Source organism: Chionomys nivalis, chromosome X (genome assembly GCF_950005125.1).
Source record: "Chionomys nivalis chromosome X, mChiNiv1.1, whole genome shotgun sequence".
In the NCBI taxonomy this organism is placed as follows: Eukaryota; Metazoa; Chordata; class Mammalia; order Rodentia; family Cricetidae; genus Chionomys; species Chionomys nivalis.
Genome location: NC_080112.1, coordinates 4293858 through 4308725, shown reverse-complemented (window position 1 = coordinate 4308725; position 14868 = coordinate 4293858). Strand labels below are relative to the sequence as shown.

Below are 14868 nucleotides of genomic sequence, written 5' to 3'. Positions count from 1 at the left end.
AAACCTAGCGTCTACCTTTAAGTGAAAGCACCTGGAGTAACTGGTTTCAATGGCCGGTTCCACCCAAAGCCCCTTCCTCTCATTTATTTCGACAAATTGCACTTACGCTCTTAAAGCACTTTTCTGCTCCCCCACCCCCCGCCCACACACACACCACTGATTCTGTTTGGAAGATTCTGCCATTACTGCCCAGCCTCTGGGCTTTTCTCTGGGGGTCCCTTAGTCTGCAGTTGAGAAGGTTCGCAGAATGTAATGAAATGTTGAAAAGTGGCATTCTCCATTACTGTAATAGTTAGAATTCTTGTTTTTACTCCTTAGCAATTGACATTTGAACTTTTTGCTTTAAAATATGTCTTTTACTTACAAATTTAATATGTGCTTTTAGAGAATAGTTCTCACTGCAAAAAATAATTCAACAAAACATTTTGTTTTGTTGTGGAGCAGATTAGCTTGGTTCATGAGTGTTGGAATTGGCAGGTGGATGGGAACTGGATCTCGTTCCTATTTTAAAACTTTCACCGTCAAGTGTTTGACTGTTACAAGACCATTGGTGATTCTAACAGTCTGCCTAAATGTCTGCCCTATCACTATGTCCATTTAAAAAAAGAAACCTGATAGGTGTTGATTTTTAAATAGTTTATTTGCCATACCAGTTTCAGCTTGTGATATATAAAGTTAGCCTGTTCTTTAGGAATGGACAACAGCTCATTCCACTAAAGCCAGTCAACGATCCTGAAGATGTGCTATCTGTCATGATCTATCCAAAGCCCGTCACTGGCTGTTGGAAAAAAAAAATGATTCAGACTGCCTTTTCAGCTGCTGAATTGGTTTCAGCAAAAGACCTTTGCAACATTTAAAGCTATAAAAGTGGATGCATCTTTGAGCTAAATTCCTATAGAAGATAAAAGTGAATTTCAAAGTGAAAAATGACTTGTCTCTTTACAATTTCTAAAACTCTCACCAAACTAGGTAACTTTTAATACTGAGATTTGAAGTAACCAAGATAAATTGATCTAACACATATGAGTTAATATGTCTATTTGGACAATGAACCACTTGCTGAGATTAGATTATCATATGAGCCACTGTCTTCATCCAAGCAGTGACGATTGGGTTCATTGATTATTGACATTCCCCCAATGAAGGATGGAGAAGGGTCATTGGACCCTCGCCTAATCTCAGCCATTCCCTTCTAAGTCTCCCTGTTTTCTGTACACTATTCTGTTCTAATTACAAATGGCTTCATGGTCAGGAGGCAGAGCATGTAGCAGCCCAAAGGTTAACTAAAGGGGCTACTTCATCCGTGCAGCTGTGGGAAAGTTGTCAGCCATGCCATGCTCAGACTTTTGGGTTGAGCAGCTGCTTTGGGATCACTTTGCTACTGAAAATAACCCCTCCTCCATGCTCCATAAGTAAGCCTAATCCACAAATTGGCTTTGTATTGAATTGTACTTTGGTTTGTTGGTGGTGCCTTGTAAAGAGGGGATAGACAATTGTTTCAGTCTCCCCAGGAAAACAATTGTAAGAGTTTCCCTCAATACCTAGTTTGAGGAATGGCTTAAGAGTTCATGGAAAGCCTCTAGTTGGAGGAGGGAACTGGTATGTTACGTCATTTATTGTGGTATCATTTTCATGAACCTCCTCACCTTCAGCCAGGACAAGTGGTGTCATGACAATTTTGCGGCCAGGGAACTTCACTCCTTGGAATAGTGCAGGACTGTTATTACTAAGTGACAAAATTGAGGTTGCAAACGCAAAATCTTGAGTTCAGAATTCTCCCTTTCAACCATATCACAGCGTTTTGAAGCTGGGCATAGTGGCATCTTTGACAAAGTGAAAGGTAGGGTTAATAATTTCTTTTGCAGTTTAAAGGACATGGCTATTATTTGTTTGGCTGAGGAGAGTTCATTTGTTTAAAGCAGGAGGCAGCAGCCTTTTCCGAAAGTAAATTGTATTGACACGGGTAGTGCTTGTGCCACTGTTTTCGTGCTACGTTGCCAGGCTGGGTACTTGCAGCAGAGATGTATTGCTCCCAGACCCTGCATAGTTACTGTCTGGCCCTTTACAGGAACAGTTTGCCGTCACTTGTCAAAGGAAAATGGTACAAATGAAGCAAACTTCTACTGTTTCACATCACATCATAGTTCATTTTAATGTGGGTTAGGGTAGCTCTTCTCCCAAGTAAGCAAATGGAGAATCTAAATTGATAGTCACAATGGCCTCAGAATGGCTGGAATGTTGAATAGTTCTTTTGTGTCCTGTTCGTAGCTTCATGGAAGACATTATAAGGTCTGTTTTTATTTTCTTGTCTCCAAAGTACTTTTCACATGAGAAGTGTGAATAGTTGGGTCTTTCATAAATTGTGCGTTTATTAGCACTCAGATACTGATTAGAGAGTAATCCTCATTGGGCATGATGCTTCCCAAGAAGCCAGGTTGGAAATAGGGCAAGAGGAGTCTGAATGAAAAGCTCACTATTAAAAGTCACAGCTTTTATTTTATAGACTCGAGTTAGGGCAGTATGTTGGCATTTCACAAAGGGGGACTGACTATGGGAAGGAAGGAAAGCAGCAGAGAGAGGGAGGATAGTGGGGTCAGCGGATGGGTGAGAACAAAGTATATGATGACACACGTGAAGATGTCACCATGAAAGCCATTGCTGTTTGTGCTAATCTAAAGCAATGATACAGAGATGGCTCAGTGCTTGTTGTGCAGGTGCAAGTTCAGTCCCCAAACCCCGTGTTAGAAAGGCAGGTGGCTAGAATACACTTGTAATCTCAGCACCACAGAGGTAGGGATGGATCCATGGGCTTGCCTTGCCTACTTGGCAAGCTCCAGGCCAGTGGGAAACCCTGTCTCAAAAAACAAGGTAGGTGGTACCTGAGAAATGACACCTAAGGTTGTCTTCTGGTCTGCACACACAGGAACACACAAAGAGACAGGGGAAATTGTCTTTAGATTGATACCACCTATAATTCTCATCTTAAGCTAGCAAAGGGATTTTTGCAGTTTGTTTTATAACAAAGGGTGTATTGGGTCTAATAATATTGTATACCACAGCCTGAACTTCGTGACATTTGTTTTCAAATTAGACTTTCAAGCAAAGACAATGATCTTCGAAAGGCAAGAATTCTAAACGGTACTTGTTCATGACTCCTTGTTGGATGGCAGGCTTTAGAAATGTCATTCTAAGACTGGATAGGTCCATACAGCCTTCTTGGATGGTGCAGGAAAGCAGCACTGAATTCATTTAAATGCAAGGCAGAGTAATATTGGATCAAAACTGTATATATTTTTATTTATAAAGGAAAATTTTTACCTGTAATGACCGTTTTTTGCCAATGGTGGCGAAGTGAGTCCACGTGGCCGAGAGTAGTATGGCGGGCGGGGCCAAGTCACCCTTCAGGAGTCCCGTTTGCCGACTTTTTAGCAAGTGCCAGGAAAAATCGAGTTGCTACAGATGTTCAGTGACTTAGAAGCTCAGCTACTTCTGCCGCTGTAGTCCGGCAGAGAGGCAGGGAGGGGTTAAGGTGCTCTGGCCCGAGTAGGTCTGGTGGGCGGGGCGGGGCCTGCAGGCTATGGCATACAAGGGGCGGAGCGGGGGTCACCGATCTGCCCAGCTGCGACTGTACTGTGGCCCGGGTGCAGCTGGACAGGAGTGGGGGAAGGGAAAACGAGCCAGGAGCGCGCTGTGAAAGCTAGCGGGCTATGCTCGCTCAAGCCCAGTCGCGCTTTTTGAGTTTTGGTAGCTGACTTGCTGGCAAAGGCTGGGAAAGATCGAGCTTGCGCCCCTGAGTGGGGCAGGGGCGGGGGCAAAAAAGCCCCACGTTGGGCGCCAAGTGTATACGGTGTAATAACCAGGCTAGCTTAATATGAAACAGCAAATTTTAATGATGGGATAGCTTAAAACACCAGGGATCCAGCAATGGGCAGCAAATACAAAAGGACCGGCGGGGCTCATGCCCACCAGATTTATACGTAAACATTAGCCCGAGGCAAACACGCCCCCCATTGGGCTGGGTTTCCCCCACAATCGGAGGAGAAAGCATCATACTCCTTCTCACTGTTGTTTGTACACTAGAAAGTTCAGCACCCAGCGAGGCTTGTGCATTGCAAATCAGGTGACACTGGAGATGGAGCTCCCTCCCCTTGCTGTTTAGATTGTGCTGGCAAAGGCCTTGTGAGGACCAGGGCAAAAGGTGTTTCTAGCCATGCTGCTTTGAGACCTGTTCAATAAGGAAAAAGATGGCTCCTGCTTTTTGTAAATGGTCTATTGCTCAGGTGTTTTGTATACTCTGTAAGGTTTTCCAATAGTTTCTTGGTCTGGGAAAAGGATGTGTGAGAAGAAGAGGTTTGGGTGCCTTAAACTGTCTGTTTCACGAGAGAGTCTGTAGAAGTGCTAGAATGAGAGACAGAAACAGGGAGAGTGGAAGACCCACTGAGATTGTTTTGAATTTCAAGAGAGACGTTGAAGGTTATATTGTGCTTAAAACTAAGCTTTATTCAGTAAATACCATCTTTATGTACTTTTATTTGAGGGGTCTCAAGCCCTAGAGACTGGTGAGCTGAATTGAGTTCTATTAACTGTTTTTGTTGTTTGTTTTATCTATAACTGAGATTAGAACCAGTCAGACACTTGGTTTAATTTGCTTCGAGAGACTACTTGGAAGACTTTTTCCCAGATGAAAAGTACTCTGTGCTGTTAGGAGACCTAGGATAGTTGGCCCTGCTAATTACTCACTCCAAGAACTTATCATAACCCCCTCTCTAGTCCCTGTATCCTCTGTAACAGGAGGATATTTGTCTTTAATCATCACAAAATATCTTGGGGGGATAAAAATCATGTTTTGTATAGAATTTTCAGTTTTTGCATTAAAGCCAAGATAGCCAAAAGACAATGATTTTTAAAGAACACTTTAAACAAATATTTATTATTTTTATTTATGTGTAAAACTGCATAAGTTTATGTGCACCATATATATGCGGGTGCCCCATAGAGGCATCTGAAATTGTGAAACTGGTTGTAAACTGTCTTATGTAGGTATTGGGACAAGAACCTGGGACATTTGCAAGAGCAGTCAGTGCTCTTAACCACTGAAACATCTCTCTAGCCCCCTCAGTGATTTTTAAAATAAAAAGGATTAAAATTTTATTGCTTGAGGCTTTGGGCAAAATGCTTTTTAAACCAAGTGAGCAGCTGCTTCTGTAAATGCCTCCTGCGTACTTGGTCTGTTTAGGACATCTTTTACAATGGCACACTACTTTCTGTTTCAGTCATTGTGGGCAAGTGCAGTTTTAAAGTTTATAATTCAATCATCAGTAGCCAAACACTATCTATGTAATAGCTTGCTTTTCCCTGGCATTTCTAAGATCTTATTCATAGAATTGATTGTGTTGATTACAGTGAATAATTAGCCTTTCATAATTAAATGCTAATAATTATTACAAATACATAGAGTGGTTCTTTTCTTGAATTAACTCATTTTTTCTCAACAATGATAAAATAAAGTGGTGACAGGAGCTCAGAAAAGTTAAATAACCTGCCCAAGGTCAAATAGTTCCTCAGTTACAGAGTCAGATTTGTATGGCACCAGCTCCAAAATCTAGCTCTCGGTGGCCCAGTGTCACAGCATCTGCAGACAGTGGGATCAGCTACCACATTTGACACATTTGATGAAAATTTAAAGCCAGGCTTGCTGTGGAACTGACTCTTATCATCACCCAGGCCCTTGACTCTCTGAGGATTGTGTTTGATCCAGCTTTTAACAATAACAGTGGCCAGTGTAATTTCCAAAGAGAGGGCTTTGGACATAAAGACCATGGTATATGATGCTATGTATATGAGGGCCAGAGAGGGCAGATCTGTAGAGATAGAAAGCAATCTATCTGGCTGCTGTAGGGCCTCATTATTGCGAGTGCAGAGTGATGACGGCTGGGCATGAGGCTTCTCTTTGAAGTGATGCCAATGTTAAGAAATGGTGATGAGTTTCACAATTTGATATCAAAACTTTTAGGTATTTTTTTTGCTTCAAGGTTTGTTTTGAACCCAGGTCCTTGTGCATTCTGGGTATCACACTGTACTAGACAGAGGTGTGTGTGTTTCTGTGTCCCAGCTTGAATATGCTCTTCTGACTCAGTCCAAGAGCTAGGAATACAGGAGTACACTACTATGCCTAGCTAATGAAAGCCTTCAAATGACACATTGGGAAAAAGTGAATTATATAATGAATATTTATCTCAAAAGTGGGGGTTATGGATGGCTTTCTTCATCTATATTTTAGGCAGAATTTTTTCACTGAAGTTTTTCACAAGTATTGAATATGGTAGGTCTCTGTCTCTCTACCTTTGTCTCTGTGTCTCTGTGTCTCTCTGTCTCTGTCTCTGTCTCTCTGTCTCTCTCTCTCTCTCTCTCTGTGTGTGTTTTCAGTCTGATGTAGCCCTGGCTGGGCTTGAATTCCTGATCCTCTTGCCTCTACCTCCCAAGTACTGAGGTTACAGGAATGAACAAACATTTATGAGCAGACAGGTTGACAGCAAGTGGACTGTATAGCCTTGAATTTTAAACCTTTATTAATTTAGCAATAATAACTTTAGTTTAAAAACATGGATCTATTAGATATTCAAGTATCTTATTACTAAAACCTAATTTTACCTCTTACCAAAGAACCTCTTCTATTGTATTATTTATTCTTATTTAGTCAGTTAAATAATTTCAGGGCAGGTCCATATGATCAGCCCTTTCAAGTTCATCTTCCCCATTCTGTTATCATGTCTAAGAATAATATTTTGTGACACATGGACGTAAGGTTAGAGAAGTCTTGCAAAGCACAATGTAATATTTTGTCTGAATTTAATCCATGTGGTAGTTATTCACTGATCTTTTTAAAATTTAAAGTTTAATTCCTTTTAAATTAAACTGCCATCTATTCACTTTTTCTCATCTCTCTTTTCTCTATTAATAGTTCATCTTTAAGATTCAATGATAGTTCATAGTTCCAATGTTATGAGATTTGGTAAATCAGTATTGAAGTCTGTCCCCTCATGATGTCTCATGATAGTATGCATTTTCCACATAATTAGTCATTCACCCACTAGAGTGTTAATAATGCCATTGTGTTCCAGGATATAATCATGAGCCAAATGGACACAGGCTTTGTCCTTGTCAAGCTGATGTCTTTTGGGAGCAGTCTGATAGCCCTAGTAGTATAAGATTCCCTCACCTCTCTATGTGTCTCTGTTGGTGAAGGCTGCTTGTTCATTTCCAGCTGCCCAGATCACTAAAGAATCACTCAGAAACTATATTATTTGCAATACTTTTTGACCAATAGCTTAAGCATATTTCTGGATAACTCTTATATCTTAATGCATTTCTACTAATCCTTGTATTGTTGTGTAGCTATGGCTTACTGGCAAGATTCCGGTATATCTGTCTCCTGCAGGCAGCTACATGGCTTCTCTCTGACTCTGCCTACTCTCTCTATCCTCTATCTGCTTGAAACTCCCACCTTGCCCTATTCTACTAAGCCACTAGCTAAAAGCAGCTTGTTTATTCATTAACCAATAAAAGCACCACGTAGGCAGAAGGACTTCCCACACTATTTCCCCTTTTCTGTTCAAATAAAAAGGAAGGTTTTAACTTAAACAAAGTAAAATTACATATACTCAAACAGGTATCAAGCAAGAATTATAGTTACAATATTTGTATCTACTTTATCTTTCATCATAACTACTGAAAATTGCAATTATAACTATCATTCTTCAACTCCATCAAAGAAGCCAGAAGGATATAATATTACCTAAGTTAACAGGAAGTGCATTGTAAGCAACTTCTAAAACTCTAGAATTGACAGAGACATCTCACTGCCTGGACAGTAACCCAAAGTTCTGTACCATTGCAGCATCCATCTTTAGCCTACAGGCCCATAGTATCTGGCAGACTTTTATAAAGCAGGAAATTTCAAAGACAGTTCCACCTATGTTGGCAGTTTGTCATTCATTTTCTTATGTGTCCTGCAGAATGTCTGTCAGACTCTTTCATGTAGCAGGAACCCCAAAGGACCATCTCACCTTTAGGCAAGTTCAGTAGTCATTTTTCTGTGGGTCCTGCATGTCTAGTTCATTCAGCATAACATCAAGCAGTCCAGGCAAGAGCAGTCTCTTGTCCAAATGGCTAGGAAACTCCATAAGGAGCCTCTTTGATGTCCATTTTCCTCTTGAAGTAATTTGTGCTGCGAGGAGCAGATGTGTCTCATTTTAATGAAAATCCCTAAGTTTTTAAGCATTTTAAATGCCATATTCTGTTAGTCTTTGAAAGGTTTGAAGAATACTAGCCATCTGAAATATATCTCTGTACATCTAGAAAATCTAACTTACATGACTACAAGTGTGACTATTACAGATGATATGTTAACCTGTATTTCTTATTATACATAACATTTTTAAATGAGCTGCATAAACACAATACCTTAATCAAGAGCAGAAATATACATATAGCACGTCTCTGCTTTCTGCCAGCAAACAGTGCAAGAAGCTGCATTAAACTCTCTGTCTCTCTGTCTCTGTCTCTGTCTCTCTCTGTCTCTCTCTCTCTCTCTCTCTCTCTGTGTGTGTGTGTGTGTATGTATGTTTAGAATTCCTTTTCAAGCTCTCTCAGGTTTTTAGGTAGATTTAATTGATCACATTGGTCTCATACTATATCTCTCTCTCTCTCTCTCTCTCTCTCTCTCTCTCTCTCTCTCTCTCTCTGTGTGTGTGTGTGTGTGTGTTGGTGGGTTTTGAGTGCATGTGTGTGTGTTTGGTTATGTGGAGATGGTATTCCTCCAGAACCTTGTATTTTCAGACAGGGTCTCTCACTGTTCTAGAGCTCACAAAGTAAGCTGTTCTACCTGGCTAGGAAGACAGGGTCCCCAGTAGTGGGATTTACAAGCATATACCATATCTGGCTTTTTAGAAATGTGGGTTCTGGCTGTATTGTCATGATTTCAAGTCAAGCATTTTGCTGAGTGTGCTATCCTCCTAGCTCCGTGGCTGTTCTTTTAATAGAACATATCTAAAAGAGTCCATAGATATCCATAGTCACCTTGAAGTAGATATGGCTTACCTGAAAGTTATTTCATCCCTATCATTAATATTGATAACTAAAATAACTAAAACATTTCTTGTTTTCTGTTGTTGCTAACATCTTCATGAGTTTAAATAAATACTTACTTTTGAATGGTTTTGTGCAACCAGTGAGATGGCTTAGAAGATAAAGGCACTTGCCTTGCAAGTTAGATGACCTGAGTTTGATTCCTAGAACTTAGGTACAGGTAGAAGGAGAGAACTGACTCCGTAGAATTGTTCTTGGACCTCTACACATGCACTAGTTACATCATGCATGCCCACACATGCACATTATGCACACATATAACAATAATATTTTAAAAATAGTTTTAGGTGTTGTCTTAGGGTTTTCTGTTGCTGTGAAGAGACACCATGGCCATGTTACATGTTACAGGAAAACATGTAATTGGGGCTGGCCGCTTATAGTTCCAGAGGTTCAGTCCATTATTATCATGACAGGGCACATGCCAGTGTGCAGGCAGATGTGGTGATGGAACTGAGAGTGCTACATCTTGCAGACAACAGGAAGTTGACTGGCTGTCACATTGAGGGAAGCTTGAGTAAAAGAGACCTCAAAGCCTGCCCCCACAGGGAAACACTTTCTTCAATAAGGCCACACCTCCTAATAAAATGCCACTCCCTTTGGGGGCCATTTTCTTTCAAACCACTACATCTGTGCTTTGAATAGGATACATTTGTCTGTGACTGAATTGAGGAATGTGCATTACTTCCCTGAAATAAATAATTTCACTATAAAATATTAACTATATAATTCCTATGAATTTGATTTCAGTCTAATCTATTTCACATTAAACTCCTTAATGTGAAGAAAATAATTCTTGAAGGGGAATTGTATGGGTGATATTATTCATCCTTTCATAATTCTGCTTGAATGTTTATAAATAGTTTTAAAAATTAAGTGGTATAGAAATTTCACACTTGTCATATATTGGTAAACATTAAAATTTTTGTTTGTTTTGCTTGCTTGTTTTTAATATGGTAACTTGAGCACTCTGAATAAGATTTCCTAGAATAAGCATGATGTCATTCATGAGGTTTCCCTTTTACTATTTACCTCCTGTTTCCTGTTCTGTGTTCCCCAAACCATCTTGCAGTTTTTGAGACATAGTCTTACTCATGAATGCAGATGGTATTTGTACTTAATGATCCTCCTACTTCAGCCTTCCAAATGCTAGATCACAAATTTGTGCTATTACATATGGACCCTTAATAGTCATTTATCATCTAGCTGTGTACCTGGCACAACACCCTCTTAACGTTTCCGTGAAACATTGGAAATATATGGCACTCCTCTATCCTCTCCCTACCAAACCTAAAACAATAAAATGAAGACAGCATTGAACTCGATTCTTCCTTGGACATCTACTGCCTGTGTTCTGGCTAGCTCTTTGTATTTTTTATTGTTTGGCCCTATGAATTAAAATAGGGCCTAAAAAGTTAAGTACTATTTATTCTCTTGAAATATTTAACTCTTATTATGTTTGAAATAGTTCGATTAATACAGAATTTTTTCTTCCTTTGTAGTTTCCAGGATGGCTTCTGCATCAGCATCTAAGTATAACTCACACTCCTTGGAGAATGAATCCATTAAGATGGTAAGTTCAGTTTTTACATTTACCTGTATCTCTGTATTTCTCTCTTCATATTTGGATTAGACATTGGGATTTACTGAATCATAAATCTCATTATGTATTCACATAGTATAAGGCAATGGAAACATATCCTACCTTGTTCTAAGAAAGATTTAAATAGAATATGTGTTAAGTGATTTTTGCTTTTGTAAACACTTTCTGAAGCTTTGTTAATGAATTGCTGCCAGATCTTACATTCTGGTCTGAAGCAGTCCTCTGTATCTGACAGCTCTCTGAAGGAGGTGTTGGAAAGTCAGGCTTGACTAAGCAAGCTGCTACCTTCATAAATAAGGCATTATTTGATGGGTATGATGGTAAGACTTACAAAACCCAAACATGCATACCTTGAACATAAAATGCTTCAAAGTAGCCAGGATATATTGTTCAAGTAGAATTAGATTTTTGGATCATAAATTGAAAGAGAAAGGTGAATTCAAATTTAGTTTTATTCATGGTTACATGGAGTTTTAAGATGATCCACCAGAAAGGTTCATTTATTCTACCACCTCACAGTGTATAAAGATGACCAATCAGAAAGGAAAGTATTTTTAATTTTTATTTCTTGATTACTGACAAATTTGACCTTTTATTCTTTTTTTTTTTTTTTTGATTTTTCGAGACAGGGTTTCTCTGTAGCTTTTGGTTCCTGTCCTGGAACTAGCTCTTGTAGACCAGCCTGGCCTCGAACTCACAGAGATCCGCCTGCCTCTGCCTCCCGAGTGCTGGGATTTAAGGCGTGCGCCACCACCGCCCGGCCCTTTTATTCTTTTTAAACCTCCATTATTGTCTGTTCTTATTGATTGAGTGAACTATTCATGTCCGGCCCTTTTATTCTTTTTAAACCTCCATTATTGTCTGTTCCTATTGATTGAGTGAACTATTCATGTCCTTTGCCAATGCCTGGGAGGGAGGTGAGGGAGATCCTTTTCTTATTGGTTTAGTAGGTATTATTCATAATGTAATAACTCTATAATGTACAAATCACTTTATTTCAGCATTTTAACCTTATAGATTCTATTTTGATTTTTGAAATACTGAGATTTAAATTGTGGGGGGTTGATTGGTTGTTTGAGACGGGGTCAGGATATGTGCGTAGCCTCAAACTTGTGATCTTTCTGCCATAGCTTGTCAAAATCTGCCATTTAAAGTGTGAATCACCCACCATACCTGGTTTGCTGAAGTTTAATGATTAATTCTTTCCTGCCTGTCAGAGATGCTGAAGTGGTTAGATGAGGCATATACCTGAGGACAACAGGGGAATTTGCTCAAGTGGTTCCTAGAGGCCTGAGCATGTTTCTGACAGACTACTCTTTCTTTGACCTAAAATAAGGTTCCTAATAAAATAATAGGTCATAAAGCATTCTTTGGCACTATGATAAGATTCTGTAGCAGTTGCATAGGAACAAAAGCTATGACCATATAGCACACCAACTTCATTAATGTTTGATCATTTTACTGAGTTATGTTAGCATTAAAATACTTAAACGTATTCAAAACTTTGGTAACATTATATAAATGCAGTCTAGGAGTTAGCACATCTAATAAATGTTGCAGCCAGATCAGTCTTTATTTTTTCTAATTTTCTGTTGCTAAAGATTGAACAGAGGGTGTCATGTAAGTTAGGAACATACCAGTGAGCTATATTTTCATCTCAGATTCTTTTTTCTCAGTGAGAATTTTCTATTCGAGTTTTCTTAAATGCTAAACTTCCATTTTTTCTTTTAAAAGTGTATTTATGTGTGCTACTATTTGTGCAAAGATAACACCAATACCTCTGATTCCCCTTTCATTTGCAGGTATCTCAAGATGGAGTCAGTCAGGATCTCAGTGAGAGTGTTCCTCAACTCCCAGGGGAAACACTAATTACCGGTAAGGAGCTCCTGAGGCTGGGGTGCAGAGCTGGAGGAACAGTACAGCAGGATCAGGTGGCTTGAGCTCCATTTCTCTGTACAGACAGAAGGGACAAATAAGCTAGCTTTGTTTAGGAGCGTCAACACAGAGAACATCCTGATCAAAGAGTTCTTTCAAGAACTCAGGGCTCACTTGCCTAGCAAGAATCTTGTCTCAGTACTAAAGAGAATGATTTGGGGAAACAACATGGGTTATCTCTTGAAAGTTTCTAGCTAGAGATACAATATATACTATTTGTAATTTAAAGTTGTGAAAAACAATTAGATTAAGGCTTTCACCCTGTGGTGTATGTTTCAAAATGATAAGAGCTTAAAAATTCTTCTCTGTGATATAATAGGAGAATCCTTTGCCAGAAAATGGAAATTAAGTAAGGTTGTATAGCATTTCAATATGGTGTTTTTTTCCTCTTATGATAAACCAATGCTAAGAGGAAGAAATCTACTTCGAAAGGGCCAGGTCACTCTGATTAAGAATGCAGAGCATTAATAGCTTCTGAGCCAAGTGCTGATGATAGAGACATTCAGTTGTTAGGGTTGATCCTTTCTGCCACATGTCAGTGTATTTGGGGCCAATAATCAGCATTGTTACAAGGAACCATTCCATTCATTAAGATCCAGATTTTGATTTTAAATGACTAAATGGAGGTTTTAGAGAAGTGAATTAGCCATGTGCCACAGAACCATGAGAAACTGTTTGCTGTCCATGAACTCATAATTCTAGTCTTGAAACTAAAACCAGTAAAATATGTCTTTCCCAGTTTCTGAAAAAAAGCAAAGAAATTTTGCCTTTATGGTCTTTATATATGACATTTGAATGTTGTATATCAGCAGACAGACCTTTAACTGATGATGTAGTAACTAATTGAACTGGTATAAAGTGGCCTCTATATATAGTTTTCATTTAGTACCTGAACAGAAAGGGATTTCAAATTCATTTTAAAAAATTAAAAGTCATTAACATAGTCAAGGATATCCTTGAAAGGGAAATAGCTCAAGTAGTTTCTTTTACAGTCGTGAGATGTTAACAACAGCAAAAGCCGCAATCACGCCTGTTATTTCACGTCTGGCTCTTGTCACCTTGTCTCAGGTGGTGACAGCTTTGGGGGCAAACTCAGAAGTACCATGAGTGCTTAGAGGAGACATGGGTTCCCCCCTGCTCCAATTCAGCCTGGCATAGAGATGTGCAAACTTTGCCAGTGTTGCTTTCAACGTTTTTATTGTAGTTAAACATAGGCAAGTAATTTATATTAAGTTAGTAACATTTGTTGTATATCTTGGTATATGTTTCCATTATTTTAGGGTACTTTTTTTATCTTACTAGACAAAGAAGTTATTTACATATGTCCTTTCAATGGCCCCATTAAGGGAAGAGTTTACATCACAAATTATCGTCTTTATTTAAGAAGTTTGGAAACGGTAAGTAGATTCTGAGACCATAAAGATGACCCTAACTCTTAAGAATGATGCTTAACTGTGTCTCTTCTACCTTGCAAGAGTGACTGTGGATCTGATTAACATGGGTGATATAATTGCTTCTCAATTCTTAATTTTTTTGCTTCTATAAAAAACTAACATCTATTTTGTAGGCAATAGAATAAAATATTCAAATAGATTTTCTCCTTCAGAATAGAGAAGAGAGGTGATTAGAGAAACTGGTATAGAACAGTGTTTTTAACACAGCACAGATGAGAATGAACAACTTAGAGATTTTTAACAAGCTATACAGATGCTTTAGATTCACTATATCAGAATGTCTGGGCCTATGGTCCAAACACACATGAATTTTCTAAAATATCACAGAGGAAGGCATTGATGTGAATCCTTGTATAAAGTCGACCACTCTAGAACTATCTAAGTGTCCTTTTACAAACCATTCAGTAGCGGGGTAAAACTGGGATGAGTGTGCCATGGCTTACTGCTACTTTTTCAATCATGACCACAAAATGTTTGTTGACACATTTCAAGGGACATTCCCATTGCTGAATCAGGGACACAAAGCATAAATACCCTAGAAAGACAAGAGAAAATGTACAGCTACTGTGGTTATCACAGAAGAACCTATGGTAAATGGGATGGTGTTTCATGGCTCACATCAGAATGCAGGGGCAGGTGGGCTTCCAAATACTTCTGGCAAATAGGTTTAAGATACATGGAAGAATAACCTGTTACTGCTTTGTACATAGGTGACTATGGGACTTTTGGGGG

The 14868-nt window shown here is 39.0% G+C and overlaps 1 protein-coding gene across 2 annotated transcripts in view; it reads left to right on the top strand.

Moving 5' to 3' along the window:
- Positions 1 to 14868, top strand: part of Mtm1 (myotubularin 1) — a 120403-nt gene that overhangs the window by 13213 nt on the left and 92322 nt on the right. For both annotated transcript variants that reach the window (XM_057760257.1, XM_057760256.1), the window contains exons 2-4: positions 10647 to 10717; positions 12550 to 12622; positions 13985 to 14079. In XM_057760257.1, the coding sequence (XP_057616240.1) occupies positions 10655 to 10717; positions 12550 to 12622; positions 13985 to 14079 (231 nt within the window). In that variant the 5' untranslated portion in view covers positions 10647 to 10654. The remainder of the gene's footprint in view (positions 1 to 10646; positions 10718 to 12549; positions 12623 to 13984; positions 14080 to 14868) is intronic.